The sequence below is a fragment of the Myotis yumanensis genome, unplaced genomic scaffold (genome assembly GCF_028538775.1).
Source record: "Myotis yumanensis isolate MYYU_CA2020_CCGP unplaced genomic scaffold, mMyoYum1.0.hap1 SCAF_2, whole genome shotgun sequence".
Classification (NCBI taxonomy): Eukaryota; Metazoa; Chordata; class Mammalia; order Chiroptera; family Vespertilionidae; genus Myotis; species Myotis yumanensis.
In genome coordinates this window covers 31,547,288-31,565,711 of record NW_027223753.1, presented here as the reverse complement: position 1 = coordinate 31,565,711, position 18,424 = coordinate 31,547,288, and the positions used below count along the sequence as shown (strand labels likewise).

Here is an 18,424-nt window from a genome sequence, read left to right as displayed (position 1 = left end):
AATCTAAAAAACAAAATAAGCAGAAACAGACTCATAGATACAGAGAACATTTTGACAGTTGCCAGATAGAAAAGGATTTGGGGGGCTGGGTGAAAAATATGAAAGGATAAAGAAGTGCAAATTTGTAGTTACAAAATAGTCAGAGGGATGTAAGGTTACAGCACAGGGAATATAGTCAATAACTGTATGGTGTCAGATGGGTACTAGATTTATCAGGGCGATCACTTTGAAAGATATATAAATGTCTAATCACTGGGTTGTATGCCTGCAAATATAATATTGTACATCAAGTGTAATTGAAAAATGAAAAATTATTTTTTTAAATATAACTCCTCAGCCTGTGTGCCACAAGGACTTTCAGGAAGGCCCAGGCATAGACAGGGTGGGCATTCAGTTAGCATGCATCCCCACAGCTGCACTGTGGCTAAAATATTGAAATCCTTCTGAGTCACTTAGCAAAAACTCACTCCCCTGAGCATACCACCACCCCAGCTGCTTCAGGCCCTCCGCTGGGACTCCTCACAGTCCAGCAGTAAAGGGTTAATGCTCAGCCCATGAGGGCCCTCCAGGCACAACCTCTGATTCCCTCAGGGACTGTGGAGGGTCAGCCTGTGCCCACCCCTTGGCTTGCTCCCCATCCCTAAGGATTTTCAATAGGACCCACCAGGGACCACCCCAGCACTCACTGCCAGTCCACAGGCTCACCACCAATACTGAAGGTTAAATTACATATCTACTAGAGAGATGATGCCCCTGGTGGCACCCTTGTGGGCAAGTACTCAGTGTCATCTAAAACCCTGAGGCTATAACTCCCTGGCAGTTGTCCTTACATGGCCACTGGTAAAAGTGGCTATACACACACACACACATACACACACACACACACACACACACACACAAGGCCCGGTGCACAAAAATTTGTGCACTCAGGGGGTCCCTCAGCCGGGCCTGTGCCCTCTCACAGTCTGGGACCACTCGGAAGATGTCCATCTGCTGGCTTAGGCCTGCTCCCCTGGGGATTGGGCCTAAGCTGGCAGTCAGACATCCCTCTGGCAGCCCGGGAGCCCTCGGGGGATGTCCACTTGCCAGCGGGGAGCAGGCCTAAGCTGCAGTCGGACATCCTTAGCACTGCTGAGGTGGCAGGAGAGGCCCCCGCCACCACCGCTGTGCTGGCAGCCATCAGCCTGGCTTGTGGCTGAGCAGAGCTCCCCCTGTGGAAGCGCATTGACCACCAGGGGGCAGCTCCTGCATTGAGCGTCTGCTCCTTGGTGGTCAGTGTGTGTCATAGTGACCAGTCATTCCCAGTTGTTCTGCTGTTAGGGTCAATTTGCATATTACCCTTTTATTATATAGGATAGAGGCCCGGTGCATGGGTGGGGGCCAGCTGGTTTGCCCTGAAGGGTCTCCCAGATCAGGGTGGGCATCCCACTGGGGTGCCTGGCCAGCTTGGGTGAGGGGCTGATGGCTGTTTGCAGGCTGGCCAAGCCCCCAGCGGGGAACCCTCACCCCTATGGGGGTGTGGCCAGCCTGGGTGAGGAGCTGCGGGTCATTTTCAGGCTGGCCATACCACCTGGCGACCCAAGCTCCCAGCCTCTCCTTTCTTTCTTTCTTTTTTCTGGGATTTAATTATCTTCTATAATTGAAACTTTGTAGCCTTGAGCGGAGCTGAGGGCCAGCCAGGGCAGGCAGGAATCTTGGCTTCCTCCATCACCAGGGGCAACCCAAGCCTCCTGCTCGCTCCAGCTTCGTTGCCGCCGCCATCTTAGTTGGGTTAATTTGCATACTCACTCCTGATTAGCTTGTGGGCGTGGCTTGAGCACAGTGGAGGGATGGTTAATTTGCATGTTTCTCTCTTATTATATAGGATACTAGAGGCCCGGTGCACGAAATTTGTGCACTGGGGGTGGGGGGGAATCCCTCAGCCCGGCCTGTGCCCTCTCACAGCCTGGGACCCCTCGCTCCTTACCGCCCACCTGCTTGCTGCTCCCTACCACTCGGTTTGCTGCTCCTCAGTGCTGCCGCGGAGGTTCCTGCCACCTCCGCTGCACTCACCAGCCATGAGCCTGGCTTCTGGATGAGCAGCACTCCCCCTGAGGGAACTCATTGTGCCTCCAGGCCCTGGTTGGTGTGGATCAGTAGTTAGAGTGTCCTCCCATGCACCAAAGGGTCATGAGTTCGATTCCAGGTGAGGGCACATACACAGGTTGTGGGTTGCTTGGGCAACTGATCGATGTTTCTCTTTCTCTTTCCCTTTACCTTCCTCTCTCTCTAGAATCAATGAAAAGAACATATCCTTAGAGGAGGACTTAAAAAGAAAAAAAAAATGCTGGTTTGGTTCAGTGGATAGTGCTTCTGCAGGCAGACTGAAGGGTACCAGGTTGGATTCCAATCAAAGGCATATACCTGGGTTGCTGGCTTAATCCAGGGCCCTGGTTGGGGATTCAGCAAGGGACAACCATTTGATGTCTCTCATATTAGTTTCTGTCTTTCTCCCTCCCTTCCACTATCTGTAAAAAAAATAAAAATAAAAATAAATCAATGCAAAAATGTCCTCAGGTGAGGATTAACCAAAACAAACAAACAACAAACAAACAAACACCCATTCCCAGTGTGATTATTGAAGGAGCATATGAAGTATTTGTTGAATGAATGGGAAAGGATGAGACTTTGCTTTCTAACTGTTTTAGCAACTCTGCAAGCCAGAGGGTTTATTTTTATTTTTTAAAAATATATTTTATTGATTTTTACAGAGAGGAAGGTAGAGGGATAGAGAGTTAGAAACGTCGATGAGAGAGAAACATCAATCAGCTGCCTCTTGCACACCCTCTACTGAGGATGTGCCCCCAACAAAGATATATGCCCTTGACCAGAATTGAACCCGGGACCCCTCAGTCCACAGGCCAATGCTCTATCCACTGAGCCAAACTGGTTAGGGCCAAAGGGTTTATTTTTTATTTTCATTTTTATTGATTATTTTAGAGAGAGGAAGGGAGCGAGAGAAACATCGGTGTGTTGTTCCACTTACTATGCTCTCTTTGGTTGTTTCTTGTCTGTGCCCTGACCAGGGATCCAACCTGCAACCTTGCTGTATCAGGAGGAGGTTCTAACCCACTGCTCAGGGTGCTGCCTGTCAGGGCCCCTCAACAAAATCCCTCTGGTGTGCCCTGGCCCCTGCTGTGGGTCAGAGCTCCTCTGCCACAGCAAAGGTTTGGGTTCCATTCTGTCAGGTTTTGGGTTTGATTCCTGGTCCAGGCTGACTGCTGCTCAGCAAGTGACTGAGGACCATTGAAGTCCATGTGCTCTAGTCATTCAGCGGGGACCTGGGGTTCCATGGCTGACTTGGTCAACTCTGATCCCTGCTACCCCCAGTCCTCCATCCAGGGCGACTTCAACTATAAAAGCTGCATGGCCTCCGGGTAGGTCGCCCTCTCACCAGGCTTGGTTTCTGCGCAGTTGCCCTGGGAGGTGGATTTCCAGGTTCCCAGGGAGAGCGCCCTCTGTTCCGGACTCCCAGGGAGAGCAGGTTGGGGGCGTGAGTGCTAGCGGACCGCTGCGGTCACCCCACCAGCCCCGATCTCCTGTGCCTGTGGCCCCGCCCCTCACTTCCCGATCTCAGATCAGGGGACCACAGGCACCTCAGCACCCGGTGCCCAGGGTGCCGCCGTGCCTGTGGCCCCACCCCTCCCTTCGCATGGCAGATCAGAGGGCCGCAGGCATGGCTGCACCCTGGGCCTGCACCCGGTCCCCTGGGTGCAGCCGTGCCTGTGGCCCCGCCCCTCCCTTCGTGATAGCAGATCAGAGGGCTGCAGGCACGGCTGCACCCTGGGGATGCACCCGGTGCCCAAGATGCTGCCATGCCTGCGGCCCCGCCTCTCCCTTCACGATCGCAGATCAGGGGACCGACCGCAGGCACAGTTGCACCCAGTGCCCGGGGTGCCGCCGTGCCTGGGGCCCCGCCCCTCCTTTCGCCATCGCAGATCAGGGGGCCGCAGGCCAGCCGGCACCCCTTGCCGCAGGGGTCCTGCACCCCGGATCGCCATGGCGATCACCGGCCTGCTGCCAGGCTTTCGGATGGCGATCACTGGCTGGGGGGTGCCTTTGCCTGCCCCCCAGCTCTTGCCTGCCACCATTCTTCCGTCTTTCCCCTTTTGCCTCCCATCATTGAGCCTATGTATGCAAATTAGCCACCATCTTTGTTGGCAGTTAAACGCCATCTTTGTTGGCAGTTAATTTGCATATCGCCCTGATTAGCCAATGGGAAGGGTAGCGAAGTTATGGTTAATTACCATGTTTGTCTATTATTAGATAGGAGATATATATATATATATTTGATTTCAGAGAGGAAGGAAGAGGGAGAGATAGAAACATCAATGATGAGAGAGAATCATTGATTGGCTGCCTCCTGCATGCCCCTTACTGGGGATTGAACCCACAACCCAGGCATGTGCCCTTGACCAGAATCAAACCTAGGACCTTTCAGTCTGTAGGGAGACGCTCTATCCACTGAGCAAAACCAGCTAGGGCAAAGTGGCAGCTTTTCAGAGAGCTGAGGAGAGGTGGAGAGAGCAAACCACCAGATCCTATTGAGGGCCCCTGCAGGTGTCTGTCTGCTGGGACTGTTCCTCTGCCCCTGCGGCAGGCACACTGGTGACCTGGAGAGGATGGGGGAGGCCCAACCACACCTTTTCAACCAACCTTGTTGAGTGTCACTTCCATGTGATAGATCAAATTCATTGACTCACCAAATGACCACTCATCAAAGACAACATTAGTTTGATTACAAAAGTGAGAATTATCACATACTAGTACAGTGGTCGGCAAACCTCGGCTCATGAGCTACATGCGGCTCTTTGGCCCCCTGAGTGTGGCTTTTCCACAAAATACCACGTGCGGGCGCGCACGTACAGTGCGATTGAAACTTCGTGGCCCATGCACAGAAGTCGGTTTTCGGCCAGTTTGAGTCTATTTTGAAGAAGTGGCAATAGAAGAAGTGGGGGGGTGGACATACAGAGAGGATGAAAGAAAGGAGATAGATGAAACAAGTATACAAGACGAGTGTGGATGGGAGAGTTGGAAGGGGTGACCTCAGCAAACGTACCTCAATCAGATTGAGGACGTTTTTAGCAAAGGCCAGCTTAGGAGTACCCTAATTAAGTTAATAACAATGTACCTACCTATATAGTTTAAGTTTAAAAAATTTGGCTCTCAAAAGAAATTTCAATCATTATACTGTTGATATTTGGCTCTGTTGACTAATGAGTTTGCCGACCACTGTACTAGTAGATAGTGCTTAGGTACCCAGGCACCACTGTAAACATTTATTAACTTGAATACTATTATTATAATCATCATCCCCACTGTAGATATGAGGAAGTTAAGGCACAGAGAAGTTATTTAAAATACACAGGCTTAGGAAAAGTAGGTTTAAAGTTGTTTGTATGGAAAATAATATAATAATTACAGTAGTAGGTAATAATCCAAGAGTAAACTATGTTGACGTACTCACAACTATAAACCTACTTTTGTCCACATCTATAAGTGTCAGAGTTAGGCAGCCCAGCACTCTTAACTATGTTACACAACTTCTCACTGAGGCCTGTACAATTAGGATCAAAGTAATTTAATATGATCCTCATGACAATATATATGAGTTCACTGTCAACAGAGATGTTGACTATGTAAAATCTCAGAGGGCATTGGGGAGCTAGCAATTGTGGGTGTAATTGCTACTGGTTCAGCAGAAAGTGAGCAAGAACTCAACCCAGGGAATGAGATCATTCACGTTGCAAGTCTGCTTAGACTTCCACTTCCCTCTGCTAGTGCCTAGACAGTGTGCTTCCTTAGGTACTTGTCTGGCCCACAACCTCCTCCAGCGACATCCAGGCCTTGATATAGAAATTAGATACTAGGCAGCCCCTCTCTCCCCCCACCCCTCCCTGCACCAGGCCTGTGCCTGCCACATTGCTCCTGACCCTGCTCACCAGGACAGCCACGGGAAAATGGCGCTGCACACTGCCACCCACCAGGGCCCCGAAACCTAGACTGAGTCGCTGTCCCTCTGCTATGGGAATAAGAATAAGAAGGGAGAGCCCAGTCGGTGTGGCTCAGTGGTTGAGCATTGACCTATGAACCAGGAGGTCACGATTCAGGGCACATGCCTGGGTTGTGGGCTCAATCCCCAGTATGGGGCATACAGGAGGCAGCCGATCAGTGATTCTCTGTCACCATTGATGTTTCTATTTCTCACTCCCTCTCCCTTCCTCTCTGAAATCAATAAAAATATATATATATATATTTAATTTTTAAATAAAAGAATAAGAATGGGGAGACTCCTAGGCAAATTCTGGGCTAGGGACCCCCCTCCCCTCCCCCCCGGGATTCTACTGAAGAGGAAGAAGAGGCGGTGCACAGGAAGAACGAGTGGAGACAGAAGCTACAGGGAGAACTAGAAGACGAGTGGCAGGAGGTCAATGGGCAGCTCCAAAACGATGCTTCTCATGAGGCCCAGGAACTCGAGTTCTTCTTAGCCTGGTCAGATAACCTGGCCCGGGAACATGCCCAGAAGTGCCAGCAGCAGCCTGAGGCAAAGGGAGCTGCCCATCCCCCACAGGATGAGGGCAGGAGGAAGAGCAGTGGCTCCTTAGAGAGTGAGCCAAGGGCCAAGGAGGAGGAACTGCGTGAGAGCCAGACCAGCAGGCCTAGGAGCAGGCACAGGAGGCTCAAGGGACCCAGAGCCCAGGGCTTAGCACTCCAGACAAGCAAGGATGGGCAGCCTCTGGCACTTTGACAACCTGTCCCGGCCCTGCCCTGGGGGAGAGGACTGGGAGGCCATGGCTGCAGCCCTGATGGCCAGCCTCCACCCCCTCCCTCACCCCCACTCGGGGGTGAACAGGGGGCTCTGAGGAGGTACTCAACGCACCCTGGCTGCTTCCTACAGTGATTTCAGAGCCAGATTGAGACCTGGAATCTGGGTCGCGTGCTGGGAGAGGTGACAGTTCTTTCTCAAGTCCTGAATCACCACATGGAGGACCTCCAGTGACCTCAAGGAAACAAGGAGAAGCTGTTGGGAACGCAGCCTTAAAGGCAGGGCGGCAGGAAGGGCTCAGTCAGAGATGGGGATGACGAGGACCAGGACCAGGGCGATGCTGCATAGCAGAGGATGTGGTGGGGTGGGAGTGGAACTTGAAAGGAGCTGGCTGGGGAGGACAAGTCACCACCACTGCTCCTTGACTCTGCCCTTTCCTAATAAGGCCTGGTTCCACATCTCATTCCCGGTATCTCCTCCTCTTTTTCCATTGCTGTGGTTTTCATCAACTATGATATCTCCTGTCCCACCCCACCTGCCAAAACCCACAGCTCCTACACACCTGTGACCCGCACACACACTAACACGTGCCCTCAGCTGGAGACAGGAAGCCCCTGCTGGCCCACCCACAAGGTTGGTCCTCAGAAGGCCCAGTTTGCCCTCCAGTCTACTCCACTCTATTGAGAGATGAATGTGAACAGAGACCAAAAAAAAAAGGAGCGAAACCAGTTTCCCTCTCCTCCCCCTTTGCTGAGTCACTGGATAGTCTGGGTTAGGGCAGCTGGAGCTGGGGTGGGGGTGGAGGGGCCATAAGGAGGTCCTGGAAGGTCAGGGGATAGAAGCAGAATGGATGGAGGAAGAGCCTGTGGGAGAGTGGAATTTCAGTTGCTAAAATGTAAACAGGGGAAGTAGACAGAAAGCCAGATTATGTAACCTGAGCTGTCTGTTCTTGGGCAACCAGGGATCCACACCCGATGCCATCTCTCCCCTCTAGCTTCTCAGTCCTATCTCTCCTCCAGGTCCCAAGGAAAGAGCAAAGAGGTAAAGTGGACTCAGTATAGTCAAGCTGCTAAATACTAAAGTCAAGTAGGCTGAGGAAGTGATTCTCTTCTCATTTTAATTAGCCTGGGAATTTAAACTTCTGAATTTTCCAGTCCTGCATCAGTGCCTGGACATACATCAGATCTCCAGATAACCCCTGATTACCTCTGCAGGACTCATGAATACATTAACCTGACATCATTACCCAGAGCACTGGGTGTAACCAGACCTCCTGGTGTGCATCTTCCAGACCACCTGCCATCAGTCATCCAGATCACTAGACATCTGACTGATAACCATCCTGGACCAATAATAGAGCTAAGAATGTAGGAATGGGGACCCCCACCCCCACCCCGGAATTCTACTGAAGAGGAAGAAGGGGCGGTGCACTAGGGAAGAGGGAGCCGCTAAAGACCCTATACTGGCCTCTAGTTTTACTATTAGAACTCAACTTTTCGTTCTTCTTCAGAAACATTTCTGGGTTTTTGCCTAGTTATGTCTCCAGATTTCATACCCATGAATTAATCTTTATCACTTATTTCTAAAAAAGAAGGAGGAGGAAGGAGAGGAAGAGGAAGAAGGGAATGAGGAGGAGGAGGAAAAGGAGAAGGAGGAGGAGAAGGGGGAAGAAGAGGAGGATGTGGAGGAGAAGGAAGTGTCTCTGTTTAATGAGGTTTCCAGTCACCTAATGACTCTCAGTTACTGGGAGAGCTTTGAAAGAGAGACACCTTCAAAAGACGAGAGCCACATCAAAAGACCTTCACAAGTTTTTTTTAAAATCAAGAAATTATTGGGAAATTGTTAGAATCATTTGGTGAAAGAATTGAGCCTCAACTTCTATCACTTTTAAGCTGTTTTAATATATAGTTTAGTTCAGAACAAATCTCGCCTCCTGCCCAGTTCCACAGCCCAGGGGACATCTGCCTTCTCCACACTCACCTGGTGCTGCCTTCTATCATGGTTTGAAGATCAAAGAAAATATATTTCAAAGTTTTTAGCATGTTGATTTATTATTAATATTTCCAAAGTGGTGGTTAAATATGCTTAATATTGTAAAAACCATCAACCCTCAGGGCAGCCAATTTCCCCCTGAAGTGATCAGAGCCTCTGGTAAGCAGCCTTCAGAATGAGCAGCTTGTCTGCTTCCCCCAGTGGACCTTGCAGATCTTTCCTATGTGTTCTATAGAAGCATCCCTTATCTCAGGCTTTTCTCTGCTTGGCATCGCCTACCCTGTCCTTTCCTCCTTTTGGAAAACTCCCATACATCCTTCAAGGCTTAGCTCTTTGAAGCCTTCCCCACATGACCTACTCCAAAAAGAGCAAATCACCCCTCCTGCCAAGTCCCAGTTGCTTCCCATTATGGTTGGCACAGCTCTGTTTCCACTACACCCCACCCAGAGCGAGAACATCTTTAAGACAAGTCTGAGCCAGACATCAGATCTCTGACCCAGAGTTCAGCAGAAAACAAGACCACAGGAGCCATCTGAGAAATTTTGCTAAACGGAACTGAATTGGGTCTGTTTGAACCCTACGAGGGTTTGCCTAGGTCTCAGCTTCCCACTTCCCTGAGGCATAAAGCTGGACATATGAGGCCTGGAGGGTATCCCTGGCAGAGGAGTGACCCAACTAGGGAGGTGCCCAGGACACACCTGTGATAGCTTTGTTGGGGAGAGAATAGGCACAGAGCGCCTATAGCCTTGAGGGAAGGCTGGAGACACCATGGGTGACCTCACCCCAAACTTTTCCACTCCCCCAGCCAACCAGACAGACAAAGCCCCACCAGGTACCCAGCCCAATAGGTATATATTCCAGATGCCCACACGTATACCATCCAGATGTCCAGACACATACAGAACCAGATGTCCTTTCACATCAGACACATGACTTCACATAAACACACTCAATCAAACATTCAGACCCAAACATATCCAGATGTATACACTCCAAACCAGTAACACGACACATACACACCCAGCCAGACACACACACCACAGGCATAGAAGCAAACACAAGCAGCACACAATAACTCACCAGCAGGAGGCACACACAGGCAGGCCCTGGTGTTAGCAGTAAAGGAACCTAAACCCAACACCGCACACAGCTGGGGTCACCACACGCACACAGGAACCCTCTCCATCATGCTGACTCGCCACAGCAACCCCATTAGCCTCGATTTCCTTCCCATCAACCAACAAGGGGCAGCTGCTCTCTTGGGGCAGATTGATTCATCCAACTAATTAGCCCCAATTAATATTAATACACATTCTCAGGAGCTGCAGCAGCTCCAGCACAGAAGCTGCCCACTGGGGCCATCAATCACTGTCCGGGGACGGCAGAGGACACTCAGGAACTCCAGATCACAGGGTCAGTACCTCAGGTGCTCTCGCCAATCCCCGACCCCAGGGTCCAAAGGAAGACCACCACCATCAACCAAAGTTGGGGACCCTAAGCTACTGCGAGCCCACCCTTCCTTGAGCAGTCAGGGAGCCCGTGGCCCAGAAGAGGCTGTCACACCCTCCAGGCCATACAGCGAATGCAAACACAGTGTGAGCTTGTCTCCGTGCCCCTCCTTCCCACCCTTCTGGCCTCCACTCTAGCTGGGCTTTGCTGACACACCCAGGGCTCAGTTACTTCACCTGCAAATCCCAACCCAGTCCTAATGGCTGTCACAATGTCTTGAAATAACCCCATCCGGGCTGTCAAAACCCTCTTTTAAGTTACATAACTTCCCAGGAGGAACCTATCTCCAGTGACCCCCCTGTGTTTTGCATCTGTCAGGTGCTCAGCAAACATATGCAAAACCCAGTGGGTGGTGGACTGAGGGAGAATATGTAGACCAGGGTTCCTGTCTCAGTGTGGTTTGGGGATGGTCTGGAGCTGAAAGAGGACTGGCCCCCTGCCTCCAGTTTCTCCATCAGTTTATTTTATTTCAACAAATAGCCCAAGTGCACACCACCATGTTACTGAGCCATTAGGAGAACAGAGAAAACACACTGCCCCCGACCTCAAGGGGCTCAAAGGACATAAATGGGGAGGAACTGGTGACACAAAGATCTAGCATAGAGCTGGAATGGGGGACTGTCACCCCAGGCTCTCTGTCTTCTGAAGGTGGACGAGGCCGTGAGAGGGGTGTGTCCTGAGGTAGGACCCACCTGTTGAGATCGAGGCTGGGGGCTTCAGGGATTGAATTCTACTCACCTGCTCCCGGAGACGCTGTGCCAGGGCTGCCATCTGCTGCAGGGCCACCTCCCTGCGCCTCTGTGCCCTGGGGATCTTGTTCCATGCTGGAGCACACTGCCTGGAAAGCAGGGCGGCCCCCAGCAGGGCGGCCCCCAGCAGGGTCAGCAGGAGCAGCCCCAGCAGGGGGTAAGGCAGCAATAGCATCTCCAGCATCATGGGGCCTGTGTGGATGTATCAACTGCTTCCTCAAAATCACTTGGTATTTATTTGTCAGCTACACCGCTGGAGCACCCTCCCACTTCTGGGCCCCGAGGGGAAGAGCCAGGCCCTGGGTGTGGGAGGCCACAAAATCCTCCCAGCTGGTTCTTACCTCCACCTGGATTTCCTGGGGACAAGGACCCTGTTCCTCAGGCCATTCAGTGCAAGAGGCTTTGGCACAGACAAGCCTGCAGGTGGAAAGATGACCAGGCTCTGATTACATCTCCTTCTCTTCCTCCTCCCTGATCTCACCCATCAGATCCCAGCACCTTAGTCTGACCGCTGCCAGTTCCTGCTAGGGTTGCCTCTGGTTTCCGGTTGCTTTTAGGATAATTGCCCTTAATATGGCCCACAGGCCAGATGGACTGAACAAGCCATGGGTGTCCAGAGTTAGCAAATCACTCTGGGGGGCATCTGGGGCCCAGGCAGACAATAAAGGAAGGAGACCTGGGGGAACAGGCAGGGCTCAGAAGGCATCCACCCTAGGGGAGATGATGCAAGGAAGTGAGGCCTGCATAGCCCTCACCCTGCCCCTGTCATCCCAGGGGAGCTTTCATTCCCTATTCCCAAAGCAAGGCCACACTCTCTTCCAGAGCCATCCATTTTCTCCTTGGACCAGGAGCTCCCTATGGCACGGAGGGCAGTGGGGAGGAGTCTGGGGAGGTGAGGAGGTGGAGGTGACTTGCTGGAGGAAGGACAAGAAAGATGGGGAAGCTGTGAAGCAGTAGGGCAGGAGGGACTGGTTGTGTGAGCCCTTCCATTCTTGTTGGATGTTTCAGTCCTCTGTCTCAGACGAGAAGGGTGACTCTACTCTCAAAACTGGCAAGTCAGAAGCAGCAGGTTTGGTGGGATGGAGATGGGTTTGTGGTTGGCAATGTTGCATCCTGGCCCTGAGGGTCAGACATTGACCTGTTGGTAAGGGTAACCACCCTCTGACACTCTGACTTTGTCACCTCTAAGGGGCCGCTGGAACTAGCCCTCCTGTCGGCACACTCCCCATGTACTTGCTCTTCTTTTCTGACATATCCCCTACCCCACATCCCGCACTGAACCCTGGCACTCCCCTGGTGACTCAGTTCCTCTGGACCCTTTGGCACCTGCATCACCTCCACAGCACCAGAGGCCTTGTTATATCACCTTTTTTTGGATTGCACCCCTTCATTATCACCTCACCTCATTTTATCTCTTCATTGTATTTACTAGAAACTTAAAATGCCTTATATGTTTATGTCCTGCTTCCCTCCTTAGAAAAATAAGTTGCCAAAGAGCAAAGGCCTTGTCAGCCTTTCTCAAAGTGCCTGACACATGGCAGGTGCCCAATAATATTTCTTAAAGGGAGGACTGATACACGGGTTGAGCCTTCTATCCCCACCTTTAGCTGTGTGTATCTCTGATGGCTTCCTTCCTAGCAGCATTATCGTGCTTAAGTCTCCTCCATCTTAAAAAAAATTCTCTCAGCGCTGGCCGGGTGGCTCAGTTTATTAGAATATCATCCCATACACCAAAAAGGTTGCAGGATCAGTCAGGGCACATACCTAGGCTGCCAGTTCAACCCTCCATCAGGGCATATATGGGAAGCAACCAATCGATGTTACTCTCTCTCTCTCTCTCTCTCTCTCATTAAACATATTCTCGGATGGGAATTAAAAAACAAATCTCTTAGATCTGTGTCCTTCATAGCTACTCTCCTTACATGGCTCCTCCCCCTCCCAGCCAAGCTCCTCAGATTACCTTTCAGATTGCCTTTCACTCACTCCTCCCCCAATCCAGTCCGCTTTATGCCCAGGTCATCCCAAGGCTCTCCTTTGAGCTAAATCAGCAGCATTTGAAGCTTCACCTCCACCCTTCTTAATACATTGTTTGCTGGTAGTTTTTATCATGTGCTAACAGGTGGCTCTACTTCTTACAGTCAACGTAAAACGTATAAATACGTTTCCCGCATACAATGTGTAGTATGTTTGTTCCTTGGCTTCTGTGACAATGCAGCTTTTGGCTTAAATGTCACTTCCTTCAGAAGCTTTCCCTGATACTCCAGGCTGAGTCAGGTCCAATTTCGTTTACTCTCATAAAATAAAGTAGTGCTTCTGCTTCATTGAACTCCTGACAAGTGTTTCTGTGTGATTGTGCATTTGATGTCTGTTTGCTAGCAGAATGAAAGTTCCATTCAGTCAGGGACTGTTTCTGATTGCTGACCCTGGGCGCACTGTGAGAGGAATTCGATAGATATATTGGAGGAATGGAGGAACGGAAGGGGTAGGGAGTTGGGGGAAGTGGCTGGATCAGGAATTGCAGACCAGGAGAAAGCTATAGGTTGAACTGGAGGTTATTTGTCCTTATGGAAGGTAGAGGGCAGGGACAGATTGGGATATTTCCTGTTGGGGACAAGAGAAGGAAGTATCAGAAGAGACCAAAATGGGTTCACTAATAACAAGTCACGCATTCCTCCATTCAATATGCCTTTGCTGGGTACCCGTTGAGTACTAGGCACTGTGCAGGATGCTGGATATACAATGGCAAACCCCACACAGCCCTGACTCTGTAACATTTCCTGCCTAAGGCGCCCAGAGTCACCACTCCCAATCTACATGTTGGGAACTTGGGAGACCCAACCAAGGCTGGTTGGGAGGGTCAGTACTTAATTATATGGCCATCTCTTAAGGGTGCAGCAGATCAGGCTGCCCTGGGGGGTGATCTGGAGAGAAACACCCCAGGGCTCTTTTCTTGGCCTTAATCTGATCCATATACTTATTGGTGACTTGGATGAAGTTGGAGAGGTCCAGTGCTCAGAATTGTGGGTAGACAAGCTGGGAGGCAGAGCAGAAAGAGTGAGCAACAGTGCCAGAATCCCAAAGGCTCTCAGTAGGTTGGAGCCTTGGGGTGACTCCAAAAGATGATGTCTAATAGAAATAATGGCAGGTCCCCTGACTGTGTCCTGAACTCCAATAGCACAACCCCAGGGAGAGGAAGGGGCGGTGGACAGGGACATGACAGACACCTCCTACAAATAGACACCAGCAGCAGCGCACAGCACATGGGTGCTGCTTCTGTCTCCAGTGTACATGGGCACCTTGCAGAGAACCTGGCACCCAAAGGGTGTTCAGTGCATGTTCTTGGGATGATTGTGCAAAGGAGTCAGGCATGTGGGTTCAGGTCTTCTCTGTTCAAGTCTTTGATTTTGGACAAACCAGCAACTTTCCCTCAACTTGTTTCCCTGTCTATAAAGTAGAAATGGTGATGCCCATAGTTTCCAGTGAAATAATGAGACATAACTTCAAGCCTAGTACTATCATTAAGTCACAGTCCCTGCTTTCAATAAGCCCTTTCAACACACCTGACAGTTGTAAGAGGACAACCACCCATGCCTTGGATAAGCAGAAGTCTTGGCGATATAGGAAGAGCACTCCAGGAAGAGCAAGCACGGTGAGCAAAGGGCTTCGAGGTGGGAGGTGTGCACCTGAGGGCCACGTGGCCAGGATGTGGACACTCAGGAAGGAGAACAGAGTGTGCAGCAGCACGCAGCTCAAGCACGGCCTTGTAGGTCATCGCCAAGCGTCTGGACTGAGCACAAGTGATACTAAAGATCTTAGGTGTGACCAGATTTACATATTTACAAAGGTCACCCATTCCCTGAATATGGTAGCTTTCTCTAAGATGGCCACCATCAATCCCTTCAACTCCTTGTATGCATATACCATTCCCCCATTGGGAGGGAGAGTCCCTTCCTCACCCTCCTTGAACCTGGACAGCCTTACTAACTTACTGGCCCAATAGATTATGGAAAGGATGTTATGAACTTCTGAAGTTAGGTCACAAGAAGACTTGCAGCTTCTGGAAGGGCTCCTTAGAATGCTCACTCTTTTTTAAAAATATTTTTTTTGTTGTTTTTTAGAGAGAGAAATGGAGAGGGAAACATTGATGTGAGAGCAAAACATCGACTAGCTGCCTCCTGCATGCCCCCTTCTGGGGATCAAGCCCACAACCCAGGGCATGTGGCCTGACCAGTAATCAAACAGCAACCTTTCGGTGCACGGGATGATGCCCAACCAACTGAGCCACACTTGCCAGGACAGAATGCTCACTCTTGGAGCCCTGAGCTACCATGTAAAAAGTCTGACCACCCTGCTTCAGTGACCATGTGGAGAGGCCCTGAGTCTGCATGGAGTGGGGAAGGGCCCAGCTGAACCTACCTATCAGCTGTGCCCACCAAAGCAGCATAAATGTAAGTGAAATCATTTTAGTCACTTCAGACTAGGTCATCGGTCAGCTGACTATCATTGGAGAATGACTCCAGTTAATGCCGCATAGAGCAGAAGTATTAACCACTCAAGTTCTGCCTGAATTCTGGACTTAAGAAATTGTGATTTTTTTCAAGCCACTATCTTTTAGGGTTTTTTTTAACACTACAATAATCAGAGCACTGAATAATAATCTGAGGTAACAAGATAAACTATTAGAAAATTATTACCACTACCACTTAATTATCTTGTGGATCCGGCAACAGAAATAGAGAACATGTGATACAGAAATAAACTGAGCATCACCCTAGCTGGTTTGGCTCAGTAGATAGAGCATCAGCCTGCATACTCAAGGGTCTTGGGTTCAATTCTGGTCAAAGGCTATGCCCAGGTTGCAGGCTTGATCCCCAGTAAGGGGCATGCAGGAAGCAGCCAATCAATGATTCTCTTTCATCATTGATGTTTCTCTCTCTTTCTCCCTTTCTCTTCCTCCGTGAAATCAATGAAAATATGTATTTTTTAAAATAAGTCAACTGAGCATCATGTATGATTTACTTAAAAATTAAAGGGCCACCCAACTGTGATATGAAGGACAATTGGAGAACAGCCTGGAGATAGGGAAGACCAGGCAAGAAGCTGTGGCAGTGCATGCAGGAAGGGAGGAAAGGCTAAGACAGGCAGTGGCCATATGACCTAAAGTGTCTTGATGCCACTGGACTACTGGTCAGACAGGAAGAGGAAGTGGTTGGCTTCTGCTGTCACTCCTCTCTGCCTCAGCACCAGTGGATACTAGAAAGCTCACTGCATAGGTTCTGACAAAGACTGACACAGTTTTTTTATTCCCATTCCCCCACTTCTACCTGTGGGCCCCTGGGAAAAGTGTGTCACCTTTCTATAAAATGGGACATGGCAGGGTAGGGCCAACAAGTCTGTCACAAGCAAGACAACGATGCCTACAATTTGGTTACTAGGTGAATTAAATGGTAACTGTTAAGTGCCTAAAAGGGTCATAGTAAGTACTTGGTAAATGTCATTCAATACACCCTCCCTGCTTTTACTGGATGAAGAGTAAATGCATCACTCCATGCATTAGTGAGGGTCTTCACTGCACACCAGGTGCCTCCCGTCCTCCGGTCATTCAGCAAGTACCCTCCTGAATGTAAGCTCCAAGAGGACAAGAACCCATCCCTCATCACCGCAGTCCCAGCACCCAGTACGAGACTGGCCCCTAGTGCAAGCTCACTGAATGTTCACAGAATTGAGCGCCTTATAAGCACCATTCCACATACCAAGAATACAGTGACGAGCAAGACAGAGCACAGCTCTCAGGAAGCTCGAGTTGAGACAAAAAAATCATATGGTCCCAGATAGTGTTAATGCCAAGTACAAAGGGTGACATTAGGAAGGGTCAGGGCAACTGCTTAACCAGTGGGTGATCAGCGGAGGTGACACTGGCGCTGAGTGTTCCAGGCACAGGGACAGCTAACACCAAGGCTGTGCTGCACGGACCAGCTTGAGATGATCAGGAAACCAAAAGGTGCCCATGTGGCTGGAGCACAGAGAACGAGAGGAGACACCCAAGGTGGGGCTGGAGAGGTGGGCAAGGGCCACTTCACACAGGGCCTCACGGGACACAAGGACCCTGGATTTTATTCTGGATGGGATGGGTCATTGGCAGGTCTTGAGAGAAGTGACTCAATCTGATATACACTTTTAAGGGAGCACTCTGGCTACTATCTGGAAAGTAGGTTGGGGGACAGGTGACGATGAACACAGGGAGCCAAGTTAGGCTATTGCAGCATCCAGGAGGTAGGTTGCTTGGATTAGAGCGAAGCAGTGGAGATGGTACTTGCGCAGTGACCACCTCCTCCGTGTTTTGGCAGCATTTGGTCCCTTATCTTCCCTTTTCCCCACCGCTGATCACCTGGGGAACAGATGTGTTTGTGTCAACGTCCACCACCCCCACCAGCCCAGGGGCCCAAGGATGGAAACCAGGCTTGGTTGAGTTCCAGGACCATTCAGCACAGGGTGGGTATGCCCATGCTGGGGCTTTAGGGTGAAGGAATGAAGGAATGCAGCCTTGCATCTGAAGCCACAAGAATATTAATAACCAAAAAGAGAAATTGGTCAGGAGGAAACTGGGCAGATGGCGGGTAGCTTTATGGAATAGTATGAGGTGAAATGACACAGCTGTTACAAGGAACCAGGGCAAAGTACAACAACTACCAAGTCATCCCGGTACAGGCATCCATGTGGGTTGGGCCCTCTAGTCAGCTCCAAAGTGTGGGGCCCCACCAAGGCAGAGACACCTTTGGCAGAGAATGCAGTTACCACTGGTTGTACAACCTTGAGGGGAAGCACCTTTGGAGGAGAAGAAAGATCAGAATGGAGAGGCAAGCCTTCCTTGGCAAGGCAGCTGGTCCGGAAAAGAATTTGAAGTAGGCCAGGTGAGAGCCTATGGCCTACCCTACCAGAAGGCTCAGGCTCAGAAACACCTTCTACAGCAAGCAGGGAGTTAGCGCTAGGGCTGAGGGGTAGGGGGGACAAGAAGGAGTGAGGGGGTTCTGCTGGTAGGGCCAGGAAGTCTATCACAAGCCAGCCAACCTTCCACCTGCCAAGCAATGCAGTGCAGTGAGAGGTGACCTGGCAGACTGAGCTGATAGCTCACTTGCATTTCAACAGTCAATTCCCAAACCACCTCTCTCTGCTGCTGGATCCCCACCCTAGCTCAGGCTTCAGGCCTCCTTCCCGATTAGGAAAATGGAGCAACCTCTTTATCCCTCTGCAGCCTCTATCCATCCAGTCTACTTTCCTCCCTGCAAGAGCTCCCCATTGCCCTTGAGATAGGATTCCAGTTCCTAAACTGGCCCCTCAAATCCACTTGGATCTGACACCACCTACATTT

At 50.5% G+C, this 18,424-nt stretch overlaps 1 protein-coding gene and 1 pseudogene across 1 annotated transcript in view; one reads left to right on the top strand and one right to left on the bottom strand.

Moving 5' to 3' along the window:
* Positions 1–11,242, bottom strand: part of LOC139001772 (vitamin D3 hydroxylase-associated protein-like) — a 32,765-nt gene extending 21,523 nt beyond the window's left edge. The window contains exon 1 of the mRNA XM_070403302.1: positions 11,045–11,242. Within this exon, the coding sequence (XP_070259403.1) occupies positions 11,045–11,242 (198 nt within the window). The remainder of the gene's footprint in view (positions 1–11,044) is intronic.
* Positions 3,331–7,039, top strand: LOC139004377 (NF-kappa-B inhibitor-like protein 1 pseudogene; annotated as a pseudogene).
* Positions 11,243–18,424: the final 7,182 nt, after the last annotated feature.